The sequence below is a fragment of the Hirsutella rhossiliensis genome, assembly GCF_020360975.1.
Source record: "Hirsutella rhossiliensis strain HR02 chromosome Unknown scaffold00018, whole genome shotgun sequence".
NCBI lineage: Eukaryota > Fungi > Ascomycota > Sordariomycetes > Hypocreales > Ophiocordycipitaceae > Hirsutella > Hirsutella rhossiliensis.
In genome coordinates this window covers 474540-496967 of record NW_025408684.1, presented here as the reverse complement: position 1 = coordinate 496967, position 22428 = coordinate 474540, and the positions used below count along the sequence as shown (strand labels likewise).

The 22428-nt window shown below is 58.8% G+C and overlaps 5 protein-coding genes across 5 annotated transcripts; 4 read left to right on the top strand and 1 right to left on the bottom strand.

Annotated features, from left to right (window-relative positions):
• Positions 1 to 1269: 1269 nt before the first annotated feature.
• On the top strand, positions 1270 to 2196 carry HRG_10947 (uncharacterized protein; the record flags this gene model as incomplete). The annotated part of the gene is made up of 1 exon (XM_044869417.1): positions 1270 to 2196. The coding sequence occupies one exon, from the start codon at positions 1270 to 1272 to the stop codon at positions 2194 to 2196; it is 927 nt and encodes a 308-aa protein (XP_044715368.1).
• Positions 2197 to 5094: 2898 nt separating this feature from the next.
• HRG_10946 (histidine kinase-, DNA gyrase b-, and HSP90-like ATPase domain-containing protein) lies at positions 5095 to 9396 on the top strand (the record flags this gene model as incomplete). Its single annotated transcript, XM_044869416.1, has 4 exons — positions 5095 to 6940; positions 6997 to 7329; positions 7383 to 8535; positions 8595 to 9396. The coding sequence occupies 4 exons, from the start codon at positions 5095 to 5097 to the stop codon at positions 9394 to 9396; spliced, it is 4134 nt and encodes a 1377-aa protein (XP_044715367.1).
• A 1045-nt stretch (positions 9397 to 10441) lies between these two features.
• HRG_10945 (ferric reductase NAD binding domain-containing protein) lies at positions 10442 to 12306 on the bottom strand (the record flags this gene model as incomplete). Its single annotated transcript, XM_044869415.1, has 3 exons — positions 10442 to 10518; positions 10614 to 12097; positions 12194 to 12306. 3 exons carry the CDS (start codon positions 12304 to 12306, stop codon positions 10442 to 10444), a joined length of 1674 nt encoding a protein of 557 aa, XP_044715366.1.
• A 4193-nt stretch (positions 12307 to 16499) lies between these two features.
• HRG_10944 (c2 domain-containing protein) lies at positions 16500 to 20232 on the top strand (the record flags this gene model as incomplete). Its single annotated transcript, XM_044869414.1, has 5 exons — positions 16500 to 17909; positions 17991 to 18696; positions 18757 to 19706; positions 19775 to 20059; positions 20122 to 20232. 5 exons carry the CDS (start codon positions 16500 to 16502, stop codon positions 20230 to 20232), a joined length of 3462 nt encoding a protein of 1153 aa, XP_044715365.1.
• Positions 20233 to 21075: 843 nt separating this feature from the next.
• HRG_10943 (mpv17 / PMP22 family domain-containing protein) lies at positions 21076 to 21827 on the top strand (the record flags this gene model as incomplete). The annotated part of the gene is made up of 3 exons (XM_044869413.1): positions 21076 to 21098; positions 21218 to 21378; positions 21430 to 21827. 3 exons carry the CDS (start codon positions 21076 to 21078, stop codon positions 21825 to 21827), a joined length of 582 nt encoding a protein of 193 aa, XP_044715364.1.
• Positions 21828 to 22428: the final 601 nt, after the last annotated feature.

The following is a 22428-nucleotide window of genomic DNA, read 5'->3' as shown; positions in this document are numbered from 1 at the left end:
AATGCCTGTTCGAATCGGGGAAGGAAGGACGCGAGAGGTTGGTCTTCGCGCTGCCGCATAGTTCTCAGCGTGGCAGCAGCGCAGGATTGATGTTGCTGTCCTGGTAGGTTCGGTCGAGGTATCGCATGAACTCTTGGGGTCGTAGCTACCCCAGGGCCTCCGCGGCGTAAAGGTAGCGACCACTTGCTGTGGTCGCTCGTCCAAACATGAGTTGATGAGGTACCAAAGTTCGCGATTTCCACTGTAGTAGTGTGCATCAAGGTCCAGCTTGTCTCGCATCTGCCTGGCCCAGGAGGAGTAGCTCTTCCGTGAGCCGTCATACTTGGGTGGGTTGGGCAACGGTTTCCGCATTCCAGTACCGCAGGTTTTGGGAGGGCGTGCCCAAGCCAGGCGTGCTCTCGCCCAATCCTCGTGCCACTGGCGGCGATTGCAAGTCGGCGCTCTGCGGCTGCGCTCGCCCGAGTTGCTCCATCAGCAAGGAAAGTTGGTCCTGTAGAGGGCTGAGAGTCGCATTGACCGCTTCTTGAATGCGTTGGTCAATCCATTGCTGCTGGAGACTTGGGCTCTCACTCTGCTGGTCCATCCTGACGAGCAGTCTGCAGCTTGCGGTATTTAGAAGGAGCTCTAGATATGTGAAAGGCTGGCCCGGAGTTTATTCAACAAGCAGGTGCCTAGGTGTTGTCTATCTAGAGCTAAGGAGGAAAGAAGCTGAACTCGAGGCGTAGCCTCGAGTGCGAGCTTATATTGCCCTTCTCGGAATGTTCTCGCAGCTTCTGGGTCCGCGGAGCGGGGCCGGTGTTGCCACCGGAGCACGACCCACCGGACCCGGTACAACCGGGTCCACCAGCCGGGCACAGCCCGTGACACACAGGCATCCCTTACCTAGTTGACCATTGCTCGCTTTGTGACTCTAAATGGCTCTTCCGCCGGCATGGCAGTCTTGACTGTAGCCGTCGCTCAGGACGAGTTGCAGGACGAGTTGCATGAGTAGGGGAAAGGGGGAACTGCCGTACAAGGGTTCATCTCGGGCCCCCTTGTTGCTGGGCATTGCACGTCTTGGCCGCGAGTCGACTGCTCTTATCGATTTCCATTTCAGCCTTCGTTTCTTTACGTAAAACAAAACGGTAGATGCTGGCCTCTCGGGTCAAGAGACGGCCACGGGTCAATCCAAGTTGAATATAAATAGTTGGATTTCCTTGCTCGGCCTGAAAACTGTTTGCATGTACATCAACAGTCCCCAGTCACTCGACAATAGACAAAAGAGCAATCATGCCTTCCATTCGCGGGTCCCGCAACCGCTTGCTGCTTGCCATGCTCTCTGTGCTTCTCTTGTCAAGCACTGCCCAAGCCAGGCCAGCTCTCACAACAGATCCTCGCTACCTCCAACGGCCCGAGACCCACGACGATCCCGCATCAGTTCTTGGAGACGTGGTAGGCAATTGGCTGCACAGCTGGTGGGGAGAGACGCCCGAACCAGCCAAGGTCTCCAAGCATAACAAGCCGTCAGCTCCGGAGGGCAAAAAAGACGCCACGAGCCTCAATCAAGGAGCACTGCCTGCACAAAACGCCGCACTCCTAGATGTCAACCCGCCCGCTGAGCCTGAGAACAGACTGCCGGCTGCCCTTCCCTTTGATGACGTGGATGAGAATGGCTATGCCCACATGGACCGGCCGGCCGATCCGTGGGAAGTCGCCAACCGGCTCCGGCAGCAGCAGAACGTGCACCCGCCCGACGTGGACGACGGTTATGTCTCTGATTTCTCCGAGAGCGGCGATGAGAGCCTCTCCGGGCAGTCGTCCAGACCCGGATCGCCTTATCACGACGAGGCAAACGAGCCCTCGAGGCCCGCAACGCCCGAGCCCTTGGAGGGCGGCGAGGCCTCAGGCGCGTCCAGTGGATCTCCGTCGTCTTCCCGGGCCGGAACGCCCCCGCCCGAAGACGCCGAGGTTCCCAGCACATCGCGCGGTCCCGCTCCTGCGTCCCGGCCGGTCATGCCGCCGGTTGACGAGGCCGCCGAGGCTGGCGGTGCATCCCGCGTTCCCTCTATCGGGGGTTCTCGTCCTCCAATCGTCCGGGGAGGCCAGGCCGGCGGTCAGGCAGCGTCCCTTCTCGAGGACGCGGAGATCAGCTCGGCCGCCACTACAGAGGCGACTGTGGGGAGCATTCTTGCGAGCATAGGGACTCTTCTCCGCTGATGGAGGACTGTATGACAAGGAAATGGTGGGCTTGAATCTATGGAAATTGTCTGAGGCTCCTTCGTATTGGGTCTACTGGTTAGAAGGAGGGATACAAAACCTTTTAGGTTGAACGAGTTATATACGCATGGACTGCGATGAAGTGTTTCCCATGAGACGAAGTCCACATACGTGACAACGTTGGTCGACAGACACTTGCCTGCTAGATGGTAGCAAAGGGGCACTTGCTTTCGACGACTTCTGCTGCATCGTGTAAAGTGATGGACAGGAGGAACAAGTGGGCCGAGCTCGATACGCGACAGTGCCGCGTGGCCACATGGGAGAAGAGGTCTGGTCTTCAACGGCCACGAAATGGACACGGCACACTAGACGCGTGCATAGCTGCATAGCTGCAGTACGCAGGCGGCAGGCAGTGCTCTTTGCTGCTTGGAGGCTCGTGTTCGTGGAGGGATCAGCGCCGGGGAGCCGTGGTCTAGACGCCGATGGATCACGGCCGGGCCACGGTTCGAGTTCGAGCGGGGGGGGGGGTTTCGCCCGGCCCTGGCATCCTGGCAACCAACGGGCCGAAACAGCAGCAGATTCTTTTCCGTTGGTGTGGCAGTTGGACGGTGGTGGTGTTGGTAGATGGTTGCAGCAAGAAAAATGCATGTTGGAACCGTCGAGTGGCTTATTGCATGTTTGTGCGGCATCGTAAGTACTGTACAGTAACGGGGCACTTTGCGGAGAATATCGTGCATATGTATGGATGTATGGTCTGTATACATAAGGTACATTTAAGGTACACGCACGCGCTGCACGTACTGTAACTTAATTACCGGTTCTCCGTGGCGGGTGAGCATTGAGGCGTCCTCTTCTCGGCTCACCGTGTCAGCCAAAGACACTGCCTCGGATGTGCCTTGATACGGTCTACCTGGAGGCGAAAAGCAAAGAAAAGGCCGCCCTGCAGTGCTGACAAGAATAGCTCTTCCGTCGGCGCCCAGAGCCAGTCTCTCGTCTGTACCTGTTTGGTCTGCCACGCAAGCAGGTAACGCGTTGGCTGCAGAACTTCAGGTGCCGCCGGTACAATACATCCAAATTGCCCTTGGATGTACGTTTTATCGGAGTGTGGGAGGACAGGCCGCAAGGTATCGAGTACCTAGACCGACTCGCATATCCAAAGACACGGGCATGCACATCAGCAAACGCACCTGGATCTTGTCTGCACTGTCTTCTGTGTCTCTCGCAACCAATTCGCGCAACTTGTGTCGGGACTTCTCTGATGATTGGCTTCCGAGAGACTTCCAGAGGCGCCTGTACAGCACAATCGGGCCCTCTCGCCAAACACGAAGGCGAGTCTGCGGGAGGAAAAGACGGTTGAATGGTACATAGGTAGGTACACATGTACAGGCAGTCCACCGCTCCGGTGCCGTATTTCAGTAGGTAGGTACTACAGTACAGTAGTAGTATTAGTACAGTAGTCCAATGCGTTTATTGGCGGATCCGATTACGGAGAGAGCATCTCGGCCAGCTCGGCCCATGCCGAAGGTACAAAGTACATGCAGCGTGTCTGCCGTGGTCTCGTCAACAAGCCACGCTTCCCTGCACCGAGACATTGGATGCTTTCAGGCAGCCTGGGTGGGTGTCGGCTGGCCGTTTATGCTTCGATGGCTGCTTCAATGCCCTTTTGCTGTACGGAGTAGGTATAGGTACCGCAGACAGCCGACATCGATCCGCAGGCCCGGAGAAATCTGGGAGCATGTAGAGGCCGGCACTATCAAGGCACTAACGGTAGGGTGGCCTGGGCAGCCAACGAGCGACGGAAATGGACGAGGGAAGAGGAACAACAAAACACGGGCAAGTCTTCCGTCCAATCGAGGCACACGGGAATATATATGTATTGTAGCATGTAGATCGAACTGCTGTGCGTGTGCATCTATCCTGTCGCCCCCCCCCCTGCTGCTGCTGCTGCTGCTGCTGCTGCTGCCCCCCCCTGCTTTTCATAGCTTTCCGCGTCCGCCGCCCCGCTCTGATGAAGGTCTCTGCTATTTTCTCCTTCATTCCTCTCTGTCCTTGTCTTGCTAACAAGACGCAGAATAAAGACACACGGCGTAAGCGTGCTGCGGGCCGCGCCTCCGGGACACGTTCGCCGTGTTCCAGTTAGGCTCTTCTTCGGGGTGCATGTATCCTGTACAGGCCAGAGCAGGTCGCCCCAGGCGAGCCACGGTGCTGGCCAAGCACGTGCTGCACACAGGAGCCGCAGGTACCCCATACATGGCCCTTGTTCAGGGTCCCCCCTCCATCGGATCCGCATCCACCGAGCCTCTACCATAGCTAAAATGCCGACTACTATTACAACCTAAACTTGCACATGGGCCTTCCCCCTTCTTCCCCGCCCCCCCCCCTTCCTTCCCTCCCCACAGCCCGAACCCAGGCCTAGGCCGTCTTCTTGCCTCCTCGCTCTAGGCTGGAGACTGGCCTGAGACCTCTCTTTCTCCTCCCCTCTCTCGCGCCCCGACGTCAACCACCATCCACCCGTTTCTTCCCGGCCTCGTCCTCGGCCGCCACATTCACCTTTTACCAAGCTCTGCCCGCTCGATTTCTCAGGTCTGCTCGCATCCCACCGCCGTCGATCCTGCCATCCGGGCTAGCTGCTGGCTGAGTTGGAGCTCCCAGCCCGCCAGCTCCCGAGCTCCCGCAGCAACCCAACGCCGAATCTCGCCCGCCGCTGTTACGCCATGTTTCGTCCCTCGACGCCTCTTGCTGCTTTCGCTCTTCCTCCTTTCGTCGCAACGCCCCTGCCCTGCCGACTGACCTGAGCGCTCCCTCTCCACCTCTCTCGACCAAACCTCCGCCTCCCGTCCCTTTTCCCGGTCGTGGACGGCCGCCTGACCCTCCATGTAACGGAGTGCCGGGTCCGACATGAGCCCGACTGAGAAAACCGGCGAGAGCAGCCAGACACGAGCTGACAGTCGCCTTCTCCCTGCCCCCGATGGCTTCCCCGAGAACCCGGTCCTGGCCGCGCAGCAGGCGGCGTCTGCCTGGACCGATTCCTCCCGGCCCATCGGTGGGCCTCTCGGCGATGCCTTGAAAACTCATCGCGACGGCAGCCCGGGCTCGACCGGCGCACGAGGACGCTTCCTCCGGGACCCCCTCGGCCTCCATCTCGATAGGTCTCGCTCGCAGTCGCAAAGCCCCTTTCGCCTGGCCATGCCCTCCATTTCCCCCGGCCAGCTCGCCTTCTCCGCCATGCAGTATCTCCCCATCCCCACCATCGTCTTGAATAACCTCAAGACCGTTGTTCTAGCCAACGAAGCCATGGGCAGGATCATGGGCACCGTCACTGATGACGTTGATCCATATGACGCCACGGCTACCCTAGAGCGCCTGCGCGGCCAGACGCTGTCCCAAGTCGGTATCGATATGCTGCAGGAAGGCCGGCCTGTGTGGATATCGTGGGAGTCCTTCCTCGACTCCCTCGTCCACGACATCGGCGTTCGGCCACCTGCTGCGGAGCCGAGACGAACAAACTCCCGCTCGGGAGGCGACGCCACCCCGACCATCGCATCTCTGGGCAGCTTTGCCCGGCGCGACGACGCCCCCGGGCAGCCCAACAGAGATGCCGTCGTCGACGTGGTGATTAGCCGCAAGGACTTGTCCAAGACTACCTTTGACAGCCGCCTCAAGTCCAAGGAATCCGAGTACCAAGCCTTTGCCAAGATGATCATCACGATTTGGGAAGTCGAGGAACGGCAAACCTACTTTACACTGACCTTCACCAACACTCAGTCGCATCCCTCGATCCCACTGCACTCCAGAAAACCGATCGCGAGATCAAGCCTCCTCGAGGCCGCCGATCGGAAATCCATTAGCCACTCGAATCCTTCCTCGGTGGCCTCGAGCCGCGACTCAAGCTCGCCCTCGTTTCATAGCCCCGGTGTCGTCACAATGTCGTCGAGCCCCTTTCCCCCGATGGGCCCGCCGTCGTTGACTTCGCATTCGAGCACCCCGTCGCTGCTCCAAAAGATCACGCTGATGAAGGACGCGCTCCTCGACAACACGCAGATGCCCATATTGGCCATGTGGAAAGACGGTAGCGTCGCGTTTCCCAACAAGGCTTCGAGGCTCCTGCTCGCCCCCGATGCAGTCCTGGATGCGACTGCTGATGGCTTCGACCTGCTGGCTAAGTGGCAGCTGTGGGCCGACGACTTCTCCAGGGAGCTGCATGTCAGCGAGTATCCCATGTCAATCCTCCTCAGGACCGAGGCGCCCTTCGCCAGCATGCGCGTCGGCATGTACGATGGAGAGGGGAAGAAAGTCGTCCTCGATGTTCTCGGCGAGGCGATTCGAGACGACAACACGGGCGAGTTTCTTGCAGGCGTGGTGACGGGCCATGACGTCACCATTATGACCGAGGAGATGACGCAAATCAAGGAGCGCGACGACGAGCGGTTCAAGCTCATCTGCGATACCATGCCACAGCTCGTGTGGACAGCAACGCCAGACGGGCTGTGCGACTTCTTCAACACGCGATGGTATTCCTACACGGGCCTGACACCGGCCGAGTCTCTGGGCCTGAGGTGGCAGAAGCCCTTCCACCCTGACGACACGCAAGAGACGATGACTCGTTGGTACCATTCCCTACGTACCGGCGACCCGTACATGGCCGAGTACCGCTGTCGCAGCAAGGAAGGAGAGTGGAGGTGGTTCCTGGGACGTGCCCTGGCCGTGCGAAACAAGGACACGGGTGAGATCGAGAAGTGGTTTGGTGAGTTGATACGTGGCCGGTGACGTTGCCGAGCTTGCATCTGACTTGAGACATAGGAACATGCACCGACGTTCACGAAAGCATGGAGACCAAGTTCGCCGCCAAGCGCACCCGGCAACAGCTGCTCAGTGTCATCGCCCATTCCCATGTCACCATCTTCACCGTGGACCCTGGCCGCCTGGTCACCATGCTCGAGGGCGCACTGATTTGGAACAATACCTATGAGGAGAATCACGATGGGAGCCGATGGTTCATTGGCGAGAACATGTACACCGTCTTCAATCGCCTGACCGAACAGCTCCCCGAAGGCGAACGACCCGAGTTTCTTCGGCCAATCGAGGACATTCTCGACGGCAAGTCGACAGAGGATGTCGAGGAGCATGCAATTGGTATGCATAACGTCTCATAAAGTTGTCCCGAGGAGAAGCTGACGCGAGACAAGATGACCGTTACTATCGCACTCGATTTCTGCCCATATACGGCAAAAAGTCGCAGGACGGCAAGAGTACTGGCCAGAGTTGCGTCGAGGGAGTCATTGGCGTCATCATGGACGTGACGGAGCTCAAGGAGAGGGAAGAGGCCATACGAGAGCAATCCCGGGAGAAGCGTCGAGCCATGGCAAACGAGGCGGCGGCCAAGGAGGCGAATAGGCTCAAGAGTCAGTTTCTCGCCAACATGTCACACGAGATTCGGACGCCCATCACGGGTGTGCTGGGCATGGCCGAGTTGCTGGGTGATATGGAGCTCGATGAGGAGCAGCGCGACTACGTCGATAACATCCAGAGCTCCGCCACTTCCCTGCTCACCGTCATCAACGACATCCTCGACTTTTCAAAGGTTGAGTCTGGGCACCTGGACATCGAGGAGGTCCAGTTCTCGTTGTCCCTCATCGTCAAGGAAGTGGTTCGCATGCTCAAGTTCGCCGTCGAGCGCAAAAACCTGGATTTCCAAGCGGACATCGGCGGAGACATCGAAAACGAAATGGTTGTCATTGGAGACCCTGGCCGGGTTCGCCAGATCATCACCAACCTCCTGACCAACAGCATCAAGTTCACGACTCAGGGCTATGTGCGATTTTCGGCGGTCAAAGAGAAGGAGACAGCGGACTCCATCGAAATAAAGTTCATGGTCGAGGACACTGGAATCGGCATCCAAGACGATGTGCATAGGAAGCTGTTTCAGCCCTTCAGCCAAGGCGACGCATCCACGGCGCGGCGGTTTGGCGGGACCGGCCTGGGACTCACCATCTGCAAGAACTTGTTGGATCTGATGCGTGGCCGCATCAGCCTGGAATCGACGGTAGGAACGGGCACGACGGCCACCTTCTGGATCCCATTCAACAAACCACACGGCCCGCGCGACACGAGCCTGGTGCAGAGCGGCGCCATACCCGATCGGTTGCAGTCGGAACTGAGCTTGTCGTGCAACAGCTCAGAATACGAACATGTGGCCGGCACCTCTACCGGCTCGGATGGAATCCCGCTCTCGTCCTCGTTCCCTCTTCGACGCCCGTCTACACGCACGCCTCCCAACGTAGACCACGAGCTGCCTCGGTCGGAACGGGCGACGATGCATATCCTAGTCGTCGAGGACAAGTGAGTCCCCCAAACAACACTGGCCCTGTAGGCCTACCGCTTACTGACTACGCGCCTAGCCCTGTGAACCAGAAGATTGCCACCAAGACCATCGGCAAGCTGGGCTTTCAGGTCACGGCGGCGTGGAACGGCAAGGAAGCCCTCGACTACCTCATGGGCGCATCCCAAGGGCGCAACGCAAAGCCCGCCATCATCCTCATGGATGTTCAGATGCCCATCATTGACGGCTACAAGTGCACGCATCTGCTGCGGCATCACCCGCCGTACAAGGCGCTTCTCCAGGACGTGCCCATTGTCGCCATGACTGCCTCGGCTATCCAGGGTGACCGCGAGAAGTGCAAAAAGGCCGGCATGGACGATTATCTAGCCAAGCCGGTAACAATGAATATACTGGAAAAAATGCTCATCAGGTGGTGCACCATGCGGCGGCGCCCCCCCAGCCTTCGCGACGTCACCATGGCCTCGGACTGCTCGGGGGTGAGTGAACGCTGCGACAACGCCGACATCCCGCATATTGGGATCGAGATGGAGGATGTGGCGACGACGGTCGAGGAACAAAACCCGGACGAATTCCACAACAGCCCGGTCACGCCGCGGCCGCTGACGACGACAAACGGGCAGCACGAGGCGTCACCCTTTGACTCGCCCGCCGCGGCAGAGGTTCCGCAGCTGAGGCGGCCAGAGGGCGAAAGGGAATGGTCCAACATGCTCCAGGAGACCAAACTGATTGACGCCGCCGGCGGCCCAACCATCTATAGGGGCAACTCGTTTCAAGATCCTCCAGCTGGCGAGGCCCTCACAGAGGAAAACGTGAACAAACTGAAGAGCGAGACGAGCAATCTCAGCGCCAGCACGCCTTGAAATTTCACAATGGGGACGAGAGTTGAGGAGCCTTTTACATTTGAGCTTTTGTTTTGCACTTCTTTAGCGGCTCGGCCTGGTAAGGAGCCTTTTCTAACGCCATGCGTTGCATCATGATGAACGGGCGTTGGACGGGAAATAGCGTCGACACATCCTCTTGCAAAGCAGCGTCACGAATTGTCTGGTCGTTTTGAAGACTTGAGTCCGTATTTACGAAGGAAGGGAAGGCGTCTCGACGAAACATGTGGGAGAACTGGAAACCATTTCCAATACCGTCATAACTCGGGGAATCGGGGATGCAAACCAGGGCTTTGCACTGCGTCTCTTCCCCCCCCACTTCTCTTTTCAAACCCGCTCGATACACGATTTTATTTTCATGCCTCGGAGGAGCACACATATACTAGACGGGGCCGGGGAAAATACCATGTCTCTTCTGCGTATACCTGGGATCTAGGGTGGTATTTTTTCTTTCCAGATACATAGCCTCGTTTCTATTTTCTGGAATTTCGTCGTCGTCGGGAGGGGGGATTGGATTGGGCATGTCAAACGCCATCCAATCTCGGACGAGTAAAGGAGGTGGGGGACGGAAAGGGGGGGATAAGGGCCCTCAGGTGGTTGCTTCATTGAATCGATTACAGTGACCTTGTCGTCGTCGATGCGTCGCGTCCCGCTACAATCTGTTGCTGCATCTTTCCACGTGTCTTCTGTCGTCTATGCCTCGCATGGCTTTGGCCGCATAGCCATGTTGTATGTGTCTGCCAATCATCGGCACTTGGAGATGGGGCCGGTCATCGTGAAATGCAGCTCCCTCGCCGGACAAAGCTCGACAAACATCTCACGTGGCTGGCGTGCCACGAGAGCATATGCAACAATTACACACAGGCAAGCACCTAGACGCCAGCAAAACATAGACATGAGTTAGAGCACGGGCCGGCACACCGATACACATCGCGTTCAAGAAACCAGCTTGGACAAACGCAAAACGCCCTTCAGATTCGTGATATCAAGTACACTACGCAACACAAGCCGCCGACCAGAGGCGCGTTTAAAAGTGCTCCTTCCAGAAACGAAACCTGACTTCGGGCGCCGTAGCCGACTTGCACGCCAGCTTGATGTCGCGAGCTGTTGAACGCCGTTAGCGACATTGCCTTGACTCCTTGGTCGTTGCGCCCACGGCATACGACGACGGGCGAGGGGAAATAGAGAGGTGCCCTTACCAGCTGTTGAGGGACCGCAAAAGTAAACACCGACAGTCGTCCGCATGCTCCCCTCGAGCCCGTTGAGGTACGTCCTGTCGAGAATGCCGTTGCGCATCGTCGTAAAGAGGCGCTTGAAGTCGGGGCGGCCGAACTGTGTGCGCGATTGCAGCTCCGTCAGGGGGTCCATCTCGGCACCGACGCTATTGAGCACGATGTTCTGCGTCGTGTCCATGTCGAGCTTCTGGGTCAGGTACGTGTGGATCTTGAGGAACTCGACGCCCGAGGAGCCGGGCAGGCGCGCGGCCTCCTTGGACTGGTCCTCGAGCGAGGAAAGCAGCGTTTGGAACCACTCAAAGGAGCCCGTGTCCTTGGCGACCCAGATGAACTCGACGCGGCGCAGGCGGGTCGGGGGGTTGGGCGAGTTGCGCAGGTGCCAGATGTTCTTGAGGATCGAGGCCCAAGGAGTGACGCCGATACCGGTGCCGATGAGGACGGCGATTTCGTTCTCAAAGACATCCTCAGCCGGAGCGCCGTAGGGCCCGTCGATACGCAGTGCGGGCATCTGCTCGCCGTTCTGTAGGGCCACCTCGTACATGCCCATGGGGTCGAATCCGTCGTAGAGCTTGGCCTGGGCTCCGCCGGCGCCAGTCGCATCACCGAGGGCGCGGGTGAAGTCGCCCACCTGGCGGACGTGCACGGAGACGTAGGGGTCAAAGGGGCACGACGTGATGGTAAAGGGATGCCACTGGTAGCGCGAAACGGAGGGCACCTGGAGGAAGAGCCACTGGCCGGCCTTGTACTTGAAGGACGGCTTGTTGAATTGGATCTCGACGACATCGTAGGGGTGGCGGACGACTCGCGTGATGGACGTCTGGCGGCGGGCGCGAACCTCGCGATAGAGGCGCTCGAGGAGATAAAGGCCGCCCGTCCACAGCTCCCACCGCCAGCCGAGGTAGCCGATGCAGTGCGCCCAGTAGGGATCTCCGGCAAAGGGCGAAAAGGCCTCAGGCGTGTCGCGGACGAAGCAGCCGACAGTATGGGTGTAGAGGGCCAAGAAGAAGGGGATGAAGAGGTGATGCGTGTACCAAAAGGCCTCAAACGACTGCTGGCGGATACGCGCGTGGGCTGTTGTGTACATGAGCAGCATGCATAGCAGCATGACGTGGCCGGTGATGCCGCCAGGCTGGGCGTAGTGAATCTGAAGGGCGCTGACGGGGCGAATCTGGGTCTGCTCGACATTGTAAAAGTTAACATAGTGGGCGCCAACGTGGAAGACGGTGAAAATGAGGATGGCGTAGGCAAGCTGGCGGTGCATCCAGAGATTCTCGTCGAGGGGCAGAAAGCGAAGCTTGGGGCGTATCCAGCGCATGAGGGTGCGGCAGACGGGCAAGAGGATCAGCATGGTGTCGACGGATAGGATGAGGCCGGCACCACGCGAGATCCAGACGGAGAATTTGAGAGTGTTGAGGCCTGCAAGTCGCGAATCTGCGGCTTGCTTGTACCTGCAGGTGAAGGCGGCGGTTAATACTTGTGATATCCCCGGCAACGTCCTCTTGGGGAAAAGAAATTGGGCAGAGTAATGGACTGCAAAGACGTACCATCCGTATGCAAAGATGCCCCATTGGAATGACCAGAAGAGAAAGTGGTATAAGAGCTTTGGCGCAGTAAACTGCTTGCGAATGAGCTCGCCATAGCCCAACTGACCACCCATGATGGCCACCCTTTTTTATGTTTCGATGCTGACGCTCGATTGGCCAAGTCCGGTTCCCTGTCGAGGAAGCGATGCTCGGACTCTAGATATTAGTGTACGTGTCGACCGGCGACGGGCAGCGGCAGAGGGATGCCGAGTTCGTGAGAATATTATTGTAGCCAAGGAAAATCCGACCAGACGGGCGCGGGCCGCGGTGGTTTGCAGTCGGAGATGGGCCAAAAGATGGCAGAAGACGCTTTTCTTTCCCCTCTTGCTAGTCGGCTGCTGAATGAAGCAAGTGCGCTGATACGATGCCGGAACCGAGTATGCAAAGACACAAACAAAAGAGGGAATTAAACAAGGAGGAAGTGGCGACACAAGTATAGGCGGGACCTCGGGTGGAAGGAAAAGTAGAGTGAGTCGGGTATTTAGACGAGGTGAGAAGGGCGAGTAATGGCCAACCAGGGCGAATGCGAAAGAAGACTCGGTCGAGGTAGGACTTTGGACCAGGGGGGGGGGGAGGCGGGATAGAGGGATCCGTCCGACCTGGATCCCAACGAGCCGTAGCCTCCTTTTCTCGTGGTGGCAGGCGTCACATGGAATCGTGGGACGATGAAACTTGGAGGGAGACTTGAGGCTCGGGGCAGAGTCAGCGGTGGGCGACGGAACGGTCTACCGAAGAGAGTACGGGCCAAAAGCTTAAAGCAGCCAAGATGAGACGTGGGAGCGGTGCCGAGTTATGCGCTGGGGGAGCGAGAGGCGGACGCTACGGCGAGGACGGCGAGGGTTGCGACGCCGAGCGTGAGAGGGCTGGAGAGGAGCCGTTGCGCGTGGTGTTTCATGTGGGCGTCGACGAGGGAGAGCCGATACTTGTTGGTCTCTTTGCCTCGCTCGCGCTTGATTGAGTTTGGCTCGGAGTAGCTGCTATGGTTCGCCTCGGAGGCAATGGTGAGCGACGATGGCGGGGGCAGTTGTCGATGGGTTGTCGGACGGCAGGCGGTGGACGGACGAAGCATTTGAGCCGAGTCTGGTTTTGAGACGAGAGGAGGAGAAAAGAGGGCCGGGAAAGAGGGAGAAAAGAGGCGCTCTGTCGATGTCCTCCTTCCTCCTTCCTCCTTGCTTGCTGCATGCCAAATCAAATGGTCTGGTGACACAGACTGGCTGTAAGGTACGGTACTCTGTAGCACCTTCCTCCCGAGGCTCCCATACCGAGTCTTGCTCCTCTGATTTGCTCCTTGGCCGGAGTTTAGCGCCAGCCACAGCGGCCTAGCGCCACTAACGGTGCAGTCTTGAACAAGCCGGGCCTAAAGGCAGCAGAAAGACGTTGAGAAGCCAAGTTCTACCGGTACAGTATTAATACTACGTACCGAGTAACAATGCCAGTGCAGATACGGATACCTAGGTACCTAATTACGTCCAACCACCCCCTGAAGGCAGTCGATAGGCGACATGACATTGGACGGGGGACATTTGGAAATTCTACATGCAGTTGTACTGTATTAATAACTACTGTACGCACGCCAAGGCACCCTTTTTGGGCAATACAGTAATAATAGGTATGTACTGTACAGTACACTGTAACCAACTTACCAGCAAGCATCAGCTCAGCCGTCATGTGGCCTGCGGGTTGGCGTGGCCCAAGGCGCTTACAACGACCTTTTTGTTGGCCAGCGGCATCGAGCCTGTCATCGTCACAGACAGGACAGGGTGCTAAACCTGCACCCGGCGAATCACGTCCGCTCTGAACCCTTGCGTAATGGGCTGGTTTGATGATTTCTCTAGCGGATGGATGGGGCAGGAGGAAAGCCGTGAGACCAGAGACGTCTGATGGCCGTTATGCGCTCAGTCGCCCAAGCCGCTTGAAGCCTCTTACAGACTTCCCAAAAGGAAAACCCTCCCTGGCGGAAGAGTTCACTCAACACGACACCATGTAAGCCTATCCCGAGCCCTGGATTCAGCTTCGCAACCTCCGACGGGCGGCAAACCGCCGGTTTAGCTTCCTCTTGGTTGGCTGATCTCCATGAGGTGGAGGCGAGACAGGCTATCGTCGTCATGGCTTTTTGCTCGACCGATCCGCCGGACCATGCTCGCCCCGTTCAGTCCTCTGTTTCTCACTGTCTCTCCCGGCACCCCCTCGTGCAGAAGACGAGATACGATGTGGAGTCGTCATCGCAGCTCGAGAAGCACGGCCTGTCTTCAAGGCCTGTCCCCAAGGCCGACAGACCCCCCGCCGTCTGCGTAGCGCGTGAGTGGTTGTGTGTCTTCCCGTCTCGTCCGTCTGCCGAAACGGCCGCATCGTGAAACGGCCGAAACGGCCGACGCCTCCCCCGGGCGCGAGTCAACAGCCGTTCAAGGCAGCCCCCGCGAAACCGCACCCTGAGCCGCCACGTATGGCAAGTAATGTAGACGTGCCGGTCTAGACTGAATGAGACGCCGCTCCGCTGCCAAAGGAGGGCATTCCAACACCGAGAGCCGAGGAAGATTGTTGCCTGTTGCCAGTCAGCCACCAAGCCTAGCCGGGTTTGACTTGACAAAACCGGACATTCTCTCGTCCTTGATTCATCTTGCTGCACCGCGGGCCATCTGCACCTGGTTCGACAAGTCGAGGAATGCCTTGTCCGAGCTCAGCCGAGGCCTTGTGGCGTGCTTCCGACGAGGCCCCGTCCATCATCCATTGATCCTTGCCAGATCGTCTTAGGGCTGCATGTCACTGTCGGGCACGCACCGCACCCGCCGTGGGGAATCGTACGATGATATGCCGCCCACGCACACCTCGGGCCTCACTGACAGTATGTGTCTCCGTCTCAATTATCACGCATGGGTTCTTGTCTAAAGTATACGTATGCACAGACGATGTAAAGCATGTCCTGTATGTAACTAGGTAGAAAGAAAACATATATGGAGGGGGGGCCCTCATCCCTCCAGGACCATCCCTCACCTCCCAACACACCGCCCCAACAGGACAAGGGCAGAACACCCGCCATGGATTTCCACCACATCGATCGATCCCATCGTGGCAAGCATGGAGCCTAGTTGTTGCATGTGAGCGGGCAGCAGAGAGCAACGCGTCCATCCACATCTACACATGGCAGGGCCGCCAACGCCCTCCATGTTCCGCCCCGTGAACGAAGGCGACCTCTCTCTCCTCGATCGGCCGTCGATCCATGCAATTTCCATTTCTTTGAGCAGAGAGAAGAAAGGACAGGGGGGGCAAGACGAACAAAGCAAAAGGAAAACCGGAATCGTCCCGTCGTGCAGAAACACCTGCTTGGTGTAGAGACTCGGCACCGAGGCTAGCACGACAGGCCTCACGTCGCGCATTTAAATAGGTAAATGACTCGATCGATGCCCGCATCCCCGCGACCGCCGAGCTGCACGGCCCACGCCGGACCCCGGGCACGCGCGCACTCGGCATCTGCGGGCATCGTGTCTTCAACGCGCCAGTCGAAGCCGTCGAAGTCCGTTTGCTGGGGGAGGAAACTTGATTGCTGCCGCAGTGTCTCTCTCATGCTCGCCATGTCAGATGCCAGCACCGTCTGCCAAAGGCCTGTGCAGACGTCGGTCGTGCCTCTCGCTCTCACCTCATCGTTGCCTCACTGTGTTTCCGTGTCAATATTGATGGATCGAAAAAAAGGAAGAAGGAAAGAAGAAGAAATAGCATCCCCACGGAAGGCTTGCCGTCGAATACTGTGCATGTGCCAATGTAGTTGAGTGAGAGAGTAACTTAATATTGAGGCCGCCGATTGGACCAACATCGAACGATCCTTTCGGCTGCTGTCCGCAGGCTTGATTGATTGGTGGCTTCGGCCGACGTCCTGTCTTCCTCGAACCGAGTCGAGCTCAGCCCCCTCTTCCACCGGCTGCCATGATTTGGGGCAAACAATAGTCTCTCCCGCTGAGCAAAATCCCTGCATCTCAATCCCAATCCCTCGGGTCCTCCTTGGACCACGACCTTCGCGTCGGCCTCGGTGGTGGTTTCTGCCAAGAGTCGCGAGCGACCCTATGACGTAACGTGGCCGCAATCTGCCTCCAGTGCTTCCGCGCTGCATTTCTCGTCTGCCCTCTTCGACATCCTCGGGGGGGACAGCGGCAGCGATCGACGTCTACCAAATCCGTTCCACCACCGAACTGAGCTCGCTCTCTCAACGCCCGCGGATGGGCCGAGGGCGGGACATCATTTTTCCCGGCTCGTCTCTCGGGACCGCCTCACAGCCATGTCGGGCAAGGACGACACCGATGACGTGAGGCGCTATCAGGCCCCCTACAGCGCCCGGCGGCCCATTCCTACGATATCCAGGTATCGCGAGGCAAAGGCCGCCCGGCAGCAAGAGGCTCTCAAGGGTCAAGACGCCGGCGGCGATGACCCGCCTCCCTACCCGGCGTGGGGTCAAGGCAAGCCGGAGCGGCGGCCGTCGACGTCCGGCACGGGCCCGCAAAGCACGAGCGAGAAGCCAAGCGGCTTGACTGATGACAATGAGATGCTCAAGGACACGTCCCAGGTTGGCCCGGAGACGACGGATCCCAGGCTGCGGAGAAAGGAGCTCAAGAACAGGAAGCGGGAGCGCGCAGAGCGTGAGGTGACGGATCCCGTTACTCACCTCCCCGTCATCATCCATGACTTCACCGACGATGCCCTCGAGGAGCTCGACTTCAACTATCCGCCCTTTGGCTCGACTCCGGAGACGTCCACCGGCCTCGGTGCAAAGCAAAAGTCCGAGGAGCAGCTCATGAGCGAAAAGACCACCCTGCAGCGGGACCATGCCCTCTTGATAAATCGCTTTCCGCCCCCCGACTTTGAGGTCCTGGGCCAGAACATGGCGGCCATCAGCAGGCGTGGCGTCACCATCGGGCTCTCGGGGACCGCCATCATCGTTGTAGCAACGTTGGCCGTGGAGAGGTTAATGCGACCGGACGAGGCCCTCAAGCCCCAACAAGGAGCCGCAGGTCGCTCGTGGATCACCTTGATGGCCCTCAGCGGAGCGGCCATTGCGATCCTGATTGCCGGAGTCCGGGAATACACTTCTCGCAAGGTCAAGAGCATCTTTCAAGACGAGATCTGGGATGCGCAGCGCCGCCAAACCGAGGCCCGGGCCAACGAGGACGTTACCGAGTCGACGGCCTGGCTCAACTCGGTCCTCGGCTCAGTCTGGCCGCTCATCAACCCGGACCTCTTTGCCAGTCTCTGCGACACGCTCGAGGACGTCATGCAGGCCTCGCTCCCCAGACTCGTCCGGATGGTCAGCGTCGAAGACATTGGACAGGGAAGCGAGGCTCTCCGTATCCTCGGCATCCGCTGGCTGCCCACTGGCGCGGCGGCCCAATCAGTCACCCGCGATGGGAACCTGACGGCCGAGGAGCACTGCAAGAATGACGTCGACGGGGACGGAACAGACCAAGACGACTCTAGCGAGCGCGACTCCAAGCAACAGAGCGGCGGGCATGCAATCTTGGAGGGCATGGAGGGCGAGGAGGGCGACTTCATCAACCTCGAGGTCGCCTTCGCTTATCGAACGCGCTCCAGCTCAAAGAGCCTCAAGAGCCGGACAAAAGACATGCATCTCTACCTCGCCTTCTACTTGCCCGGAAATCTCAGGATTCCCGTCTGGGTTGATTTGCAGGGAATCGTAGGAATCATGCGAATGCGTCTGCAGCTGACGCCGGATCCCCCATTCTTCGCCCTCTGCACCGTGACTTTTCTGGGCCAGCCCAAGGTCGACTTGAGCTGCATGCCCCTGAGTCAGCGTGGTCTCAATATCATGGATGTCCCGCTCATCAGCAACTTTGTGCAGTCGGCCGTTGATGCCGCCGTTGCCGAGTACGTGGCGCCCAAAAGCCTCACCATCAACCTCAAGGACATGCTCGCCGGCGACGACTTTAAGAAGGACACCAACTCGGCGGGCATCCTCATGATTCACATCAAGCGGGGTTATGAATTTAAAATGGGCGACGTCGGGATCCCCTTCTTCAAAGAGGGCAGCTCCGACCCCTACGTATCGGTAGGATGGGCCAAGTTTGGCAAGGTCCTTTGGAGCACCCGCGTCCTGACGTCCGAGATGGAGCCTTATTGGGACGAGACATACTTCCTCCTCGTCACGCCCGAGGAGCTCAACATCGAGGAACGGCTGCGCGTGCAGCTCTGGGACTCGGACCGGTTCACCGCCGACGACGACCTGGGGCGAATCGAGGTGCCCCTGAAGGAGCTCATGAAGGACGACCGATCCAGGGGACGCATGTGGAGCCGCGTCGACGGGTTTAGAGCACTCAAAGCCGGCGACAATATGCCCGGCAAGCTGGAGTGGAGTGTTGGATACTTTGCCAAGACCAAGATGCAGCAGTGCCAGTTTGACCAGCAAACCCACGACCCGGAGATCCGCACCATGGAGCAGCTCAAGGAGGTGGTGGATAAGAGCAGTGAGAGGAAGCTTCGCGAAATCATGTGCAAGGAGGGTGAGACGGAGCGGGACGAGGAAGAGTTGGAGCAGCTCAAGGCGCAGGAGCTCAAAAGCGAGCAGGACGCCATGATGATATCGGCCCCACCGCCGGACGGGTTTCCTAGCGGCCTGCTAAGCTTGCAAATTCACAACATCACCGGACTCGAGCTCGACAAGCTGAGCAAGAGGCAAGGCGACGACGACGACGACGAAGCAAGCGACGAGCAGGAGACGGGTGAGAGCCTGCCGAGCTCCTATTGCACCGTCATCGTCAACCACAGCAAGACGTTCAAGACGCGGACGAAGCCGCAGAACGCAAAGCCATTTTTCAACGCAGGGTGTGAGCGATTCGTACGCGACTGGAGAGAGTGCGAGGTCTTCGTCTCAGTGCGGGACGCCAGGCTGCACGAAGACAATCCCCTTCTCGGGATTGTGCACCTGCCGCTTGGCGACGTGTTCAAGGAGCGGTCACAGGTTATGGGTTTCTGGCCGCTGACGGGCGGCATCGGCCACGGGCGAATCAGGCTCTCATTGGTCTGGCGGAGCGTGCAGCTCCAAGCTCCGCGGAATATGCTCGGCTGGAGCTATGGCACTGTAGACGTGCAGCCACTGGCCATCAGCCGAGACTGTCCCGAGAATCTCAAGACGTGCAAGCTCAAGCTCAAGACGAACATTAGCATGGGCAAGCTGTATCCGCAAGGGGGGGGTGAGGCCAGGTGGAGGGCAAAGAAGGAGCAGAACCTCAGCCTGGCCGTCAAGAAGCGGTACAGCAGCTGCATGTCGATCGCGTTCAAGGACAAGGGCTTCTTCGGGGACAAGGTGGCGGCGTTTTGCGTGCTGTGGCTTAAGGATATACCAGACGAGGAGGAAGAGGACCTCGAACTGACCATCTGGAAAGGCGACTTTGAGCGGGCGACGGCTTGCTGCCTGGAGGAATGCGGCGAAAAGGTCGGCAGCTTGAAGCTAAAGGTGACGTTTTGGGCGGGCATGGTACGCAGCTGCACACCAGCGAGTGACTGACATTGCACGAGAGAAGCATCGGCTAACGAGCCGCCCAGGGGAGCGCGCATTCTCGATGGGCATCGCGCAACCAGAATGTCCGCGACGTTGTGGAGGTCATCGACACGGCGCGAGATAATCTCGACACGGACAAGATGCAGCATGAAGCAGGTATTGTGGACGAGGAGGCATCGAGCGACAGCGACAGCTCCGACAGCTCCATGAGCAAAGACTTACCCGACGGCAGCGTCGACGACAAGCAGGGACCGCTGGACCAGATCCGGGACTACAGGAGGCGGGACAAGGCTCTGCATCGGCAGCACCGGGGCATCATGCAATGGAAGGTGAGGACTGCCGGCGTCTGTGCTGGGGGCGAGTGAGTGACTGACTTGGTGCCTCACGACAGGTGCCGCGAACGGCGAGGTGGATGAAGCACAAGTTTGAGCGGGTGGGGGACGGCGTGACGGGGCTCTTTGACCGGCATTCGAAGCAGGCGGGCATCGAGACGGAGGTGTAGATGGGCAGGGGTTCTCTACGCCCCTGAAAGTGTGCGGCGGCGAGCCGATTGGTGTTGGCGAGGAGGCCAGGGGTCGGCAGTGTGCATAGGCAAAGTTGCCAAGAGGGGACGCAAAAGCGCAGCGACGCTTTTGAAAAGGCCTGGCGAGGCGTGAGAATAGCAGCAAAGCCAGAAGGCGAGATGGGCGTACGGAGTAGATGGGCGCTGGCCTGACCGGCTCTGCCATGGCGGATGAGACTGGCGGGCACTGTGCATGTATCGAGCATGGATGGATGCTGTACGTACGGGGCCTCAGCCAGACGGCACGGTGAATCTGCTCAGGCACTTCAATGGGCGCCATAATCTGCCAGCCAGCTCAAGCAGCATCGTCGACAGAGACAGAAGCGTAGCTCTGAACAAAAAAGGATGCTTTTTTTTAGACTGGGCGAGACTTGTTGTTAGCTCTCCCCACCTCCCGCGGAGCATTTCCCCAGGGAGGCAATCTCTCCCCCCGCCCGCCTCGTCATCGTTGGATTGCCAGGTCCTTTCCCATCGTCAATTGACTACTACAGTCAGCGACGGCCGTCCCCTTATTACTCCTCCCCCCCGTCGTCGCTCTTTTCCTCTTGTAGCAGCGTCTTGTTTCCTTGTCCGTCTGTCCTTCTCCACCACCACCGCGCTTTCGACATCCCGCCGCCGCCGCCGCCGCCGCCGCCGCCACCGCCAATAGGCGAGCCTTCGACAAGCACGAAAAGGGCACGAGGGCATCCCAAACCCGAGGCTTCTTCGTCGAGCTCGAGCCCTGCAGCCATCAGCGACCGAGAGCTCGGGCTTCATATACACAAGACCCAGACGCTGCCTGTCATGGTCATCTCTCTGTTTCGTTGGTACGACGGCCTCGGCCCCAGGGAGGGAGCATTGCGGGAGAAGAGCGCAACGCGCGCGCACACAAACGCATGCTCCTGGGCCCTCTGTCGTCTTGCTTGTCCTGACTTGCTCGACCCAGGTACAATGGCAAGCTGGCGTCGCGCCCACTGCTCACCCAGAGCGTCACGACGGCCGTCTTGTTTGCCACGGGCGACATTACGGCCCAGCAGCTCGTCGACAAGCGCGGCATCAAGGGCCATGACCTGACGCGCACCGGGCGCATGGCCCTTTATGGTGGATGTGAGCTTTCCCCCAGACCAATTCCCCCGTCGCAAGTCTAACTTGCCCCAGTCGTCTTTGGCCCCGTGGCCACCACGTGGTTCGGCTTCCTGGCCCGGCGCGTCAACTTCTCCAACCGGCGCATCGAGACGCTGGCCCGCGTCGCCTGCGACCAAACACTCTTCGCCCCCGTCATGATCGGCGTCTTCCTCAGCAGCATGGCCACCATGGAAGGGGCCAGCCCCAAGGAGCGGCTGCAGAGGACGTGGTGGCCGGCGCTGCAGACCAACTGGATGGTCTGGCCGTTTGTGCAGATCGTCAACTTTACCTTCTTGCCGCTCCAGCACCGCGTCCTGTTTGCCAACATCATCTCCATTGGCTGGAACTGCTACCTGAGCTGGGTCAACAGCCAGACGCCGGCGTCGGCGGTGCAGGAGACGGGAGGAGACAAGGAAAGGGAAAAGGCATAAAGCCGGCGGCTCGCTCTTTCGAGGCGGACTGTGCTGTTTCTATTGGCATTGGATCCTTTGCAGGTTTGGTATTGGTATAGAGCCCCGCGTTGCTCTTCCAGCAACGGATTGGTCTTTTGTGGGCAAAGAGAGGCATAGACGATAGAAACCTGGGGTTACGGGCATATAAGGGTTTTGGCCCCATGCGGACTAAATATAAGACATTTTTCTGGTATACGCTCTTGGTCTCGTCGTCACGCAGCATGGGACGAGAGCGTCATGCGCGTGACAAGGCGAGGGAGCACGTCACACGATCCAGGCGGGGGCTGGCGTTGCGATCCTTGGAGGAGGGGGAGGAGGGGGAGGAGATTTGCGAGTCCTTTGTTTCGCGCATCGACTGTCTTTTGCTCGAGGTTGGCTCCATGAAGGGCTGGCGAATTTCGTTGGAATAGGTAGGCAGTCTTCTGCAAGCACCGTGGACTTGGAAATGGATTCGAGGGGACGGCGAGTCACAAGGTTCGCCCGTCTTATTTCAACTGAGACGGCAGCCTCCGGCAAGCGGCCATGGCTGCCTCAGGCCGCGCTCTGCCACCCTGGGGGCACTGGGTACTTAGTTACTGGG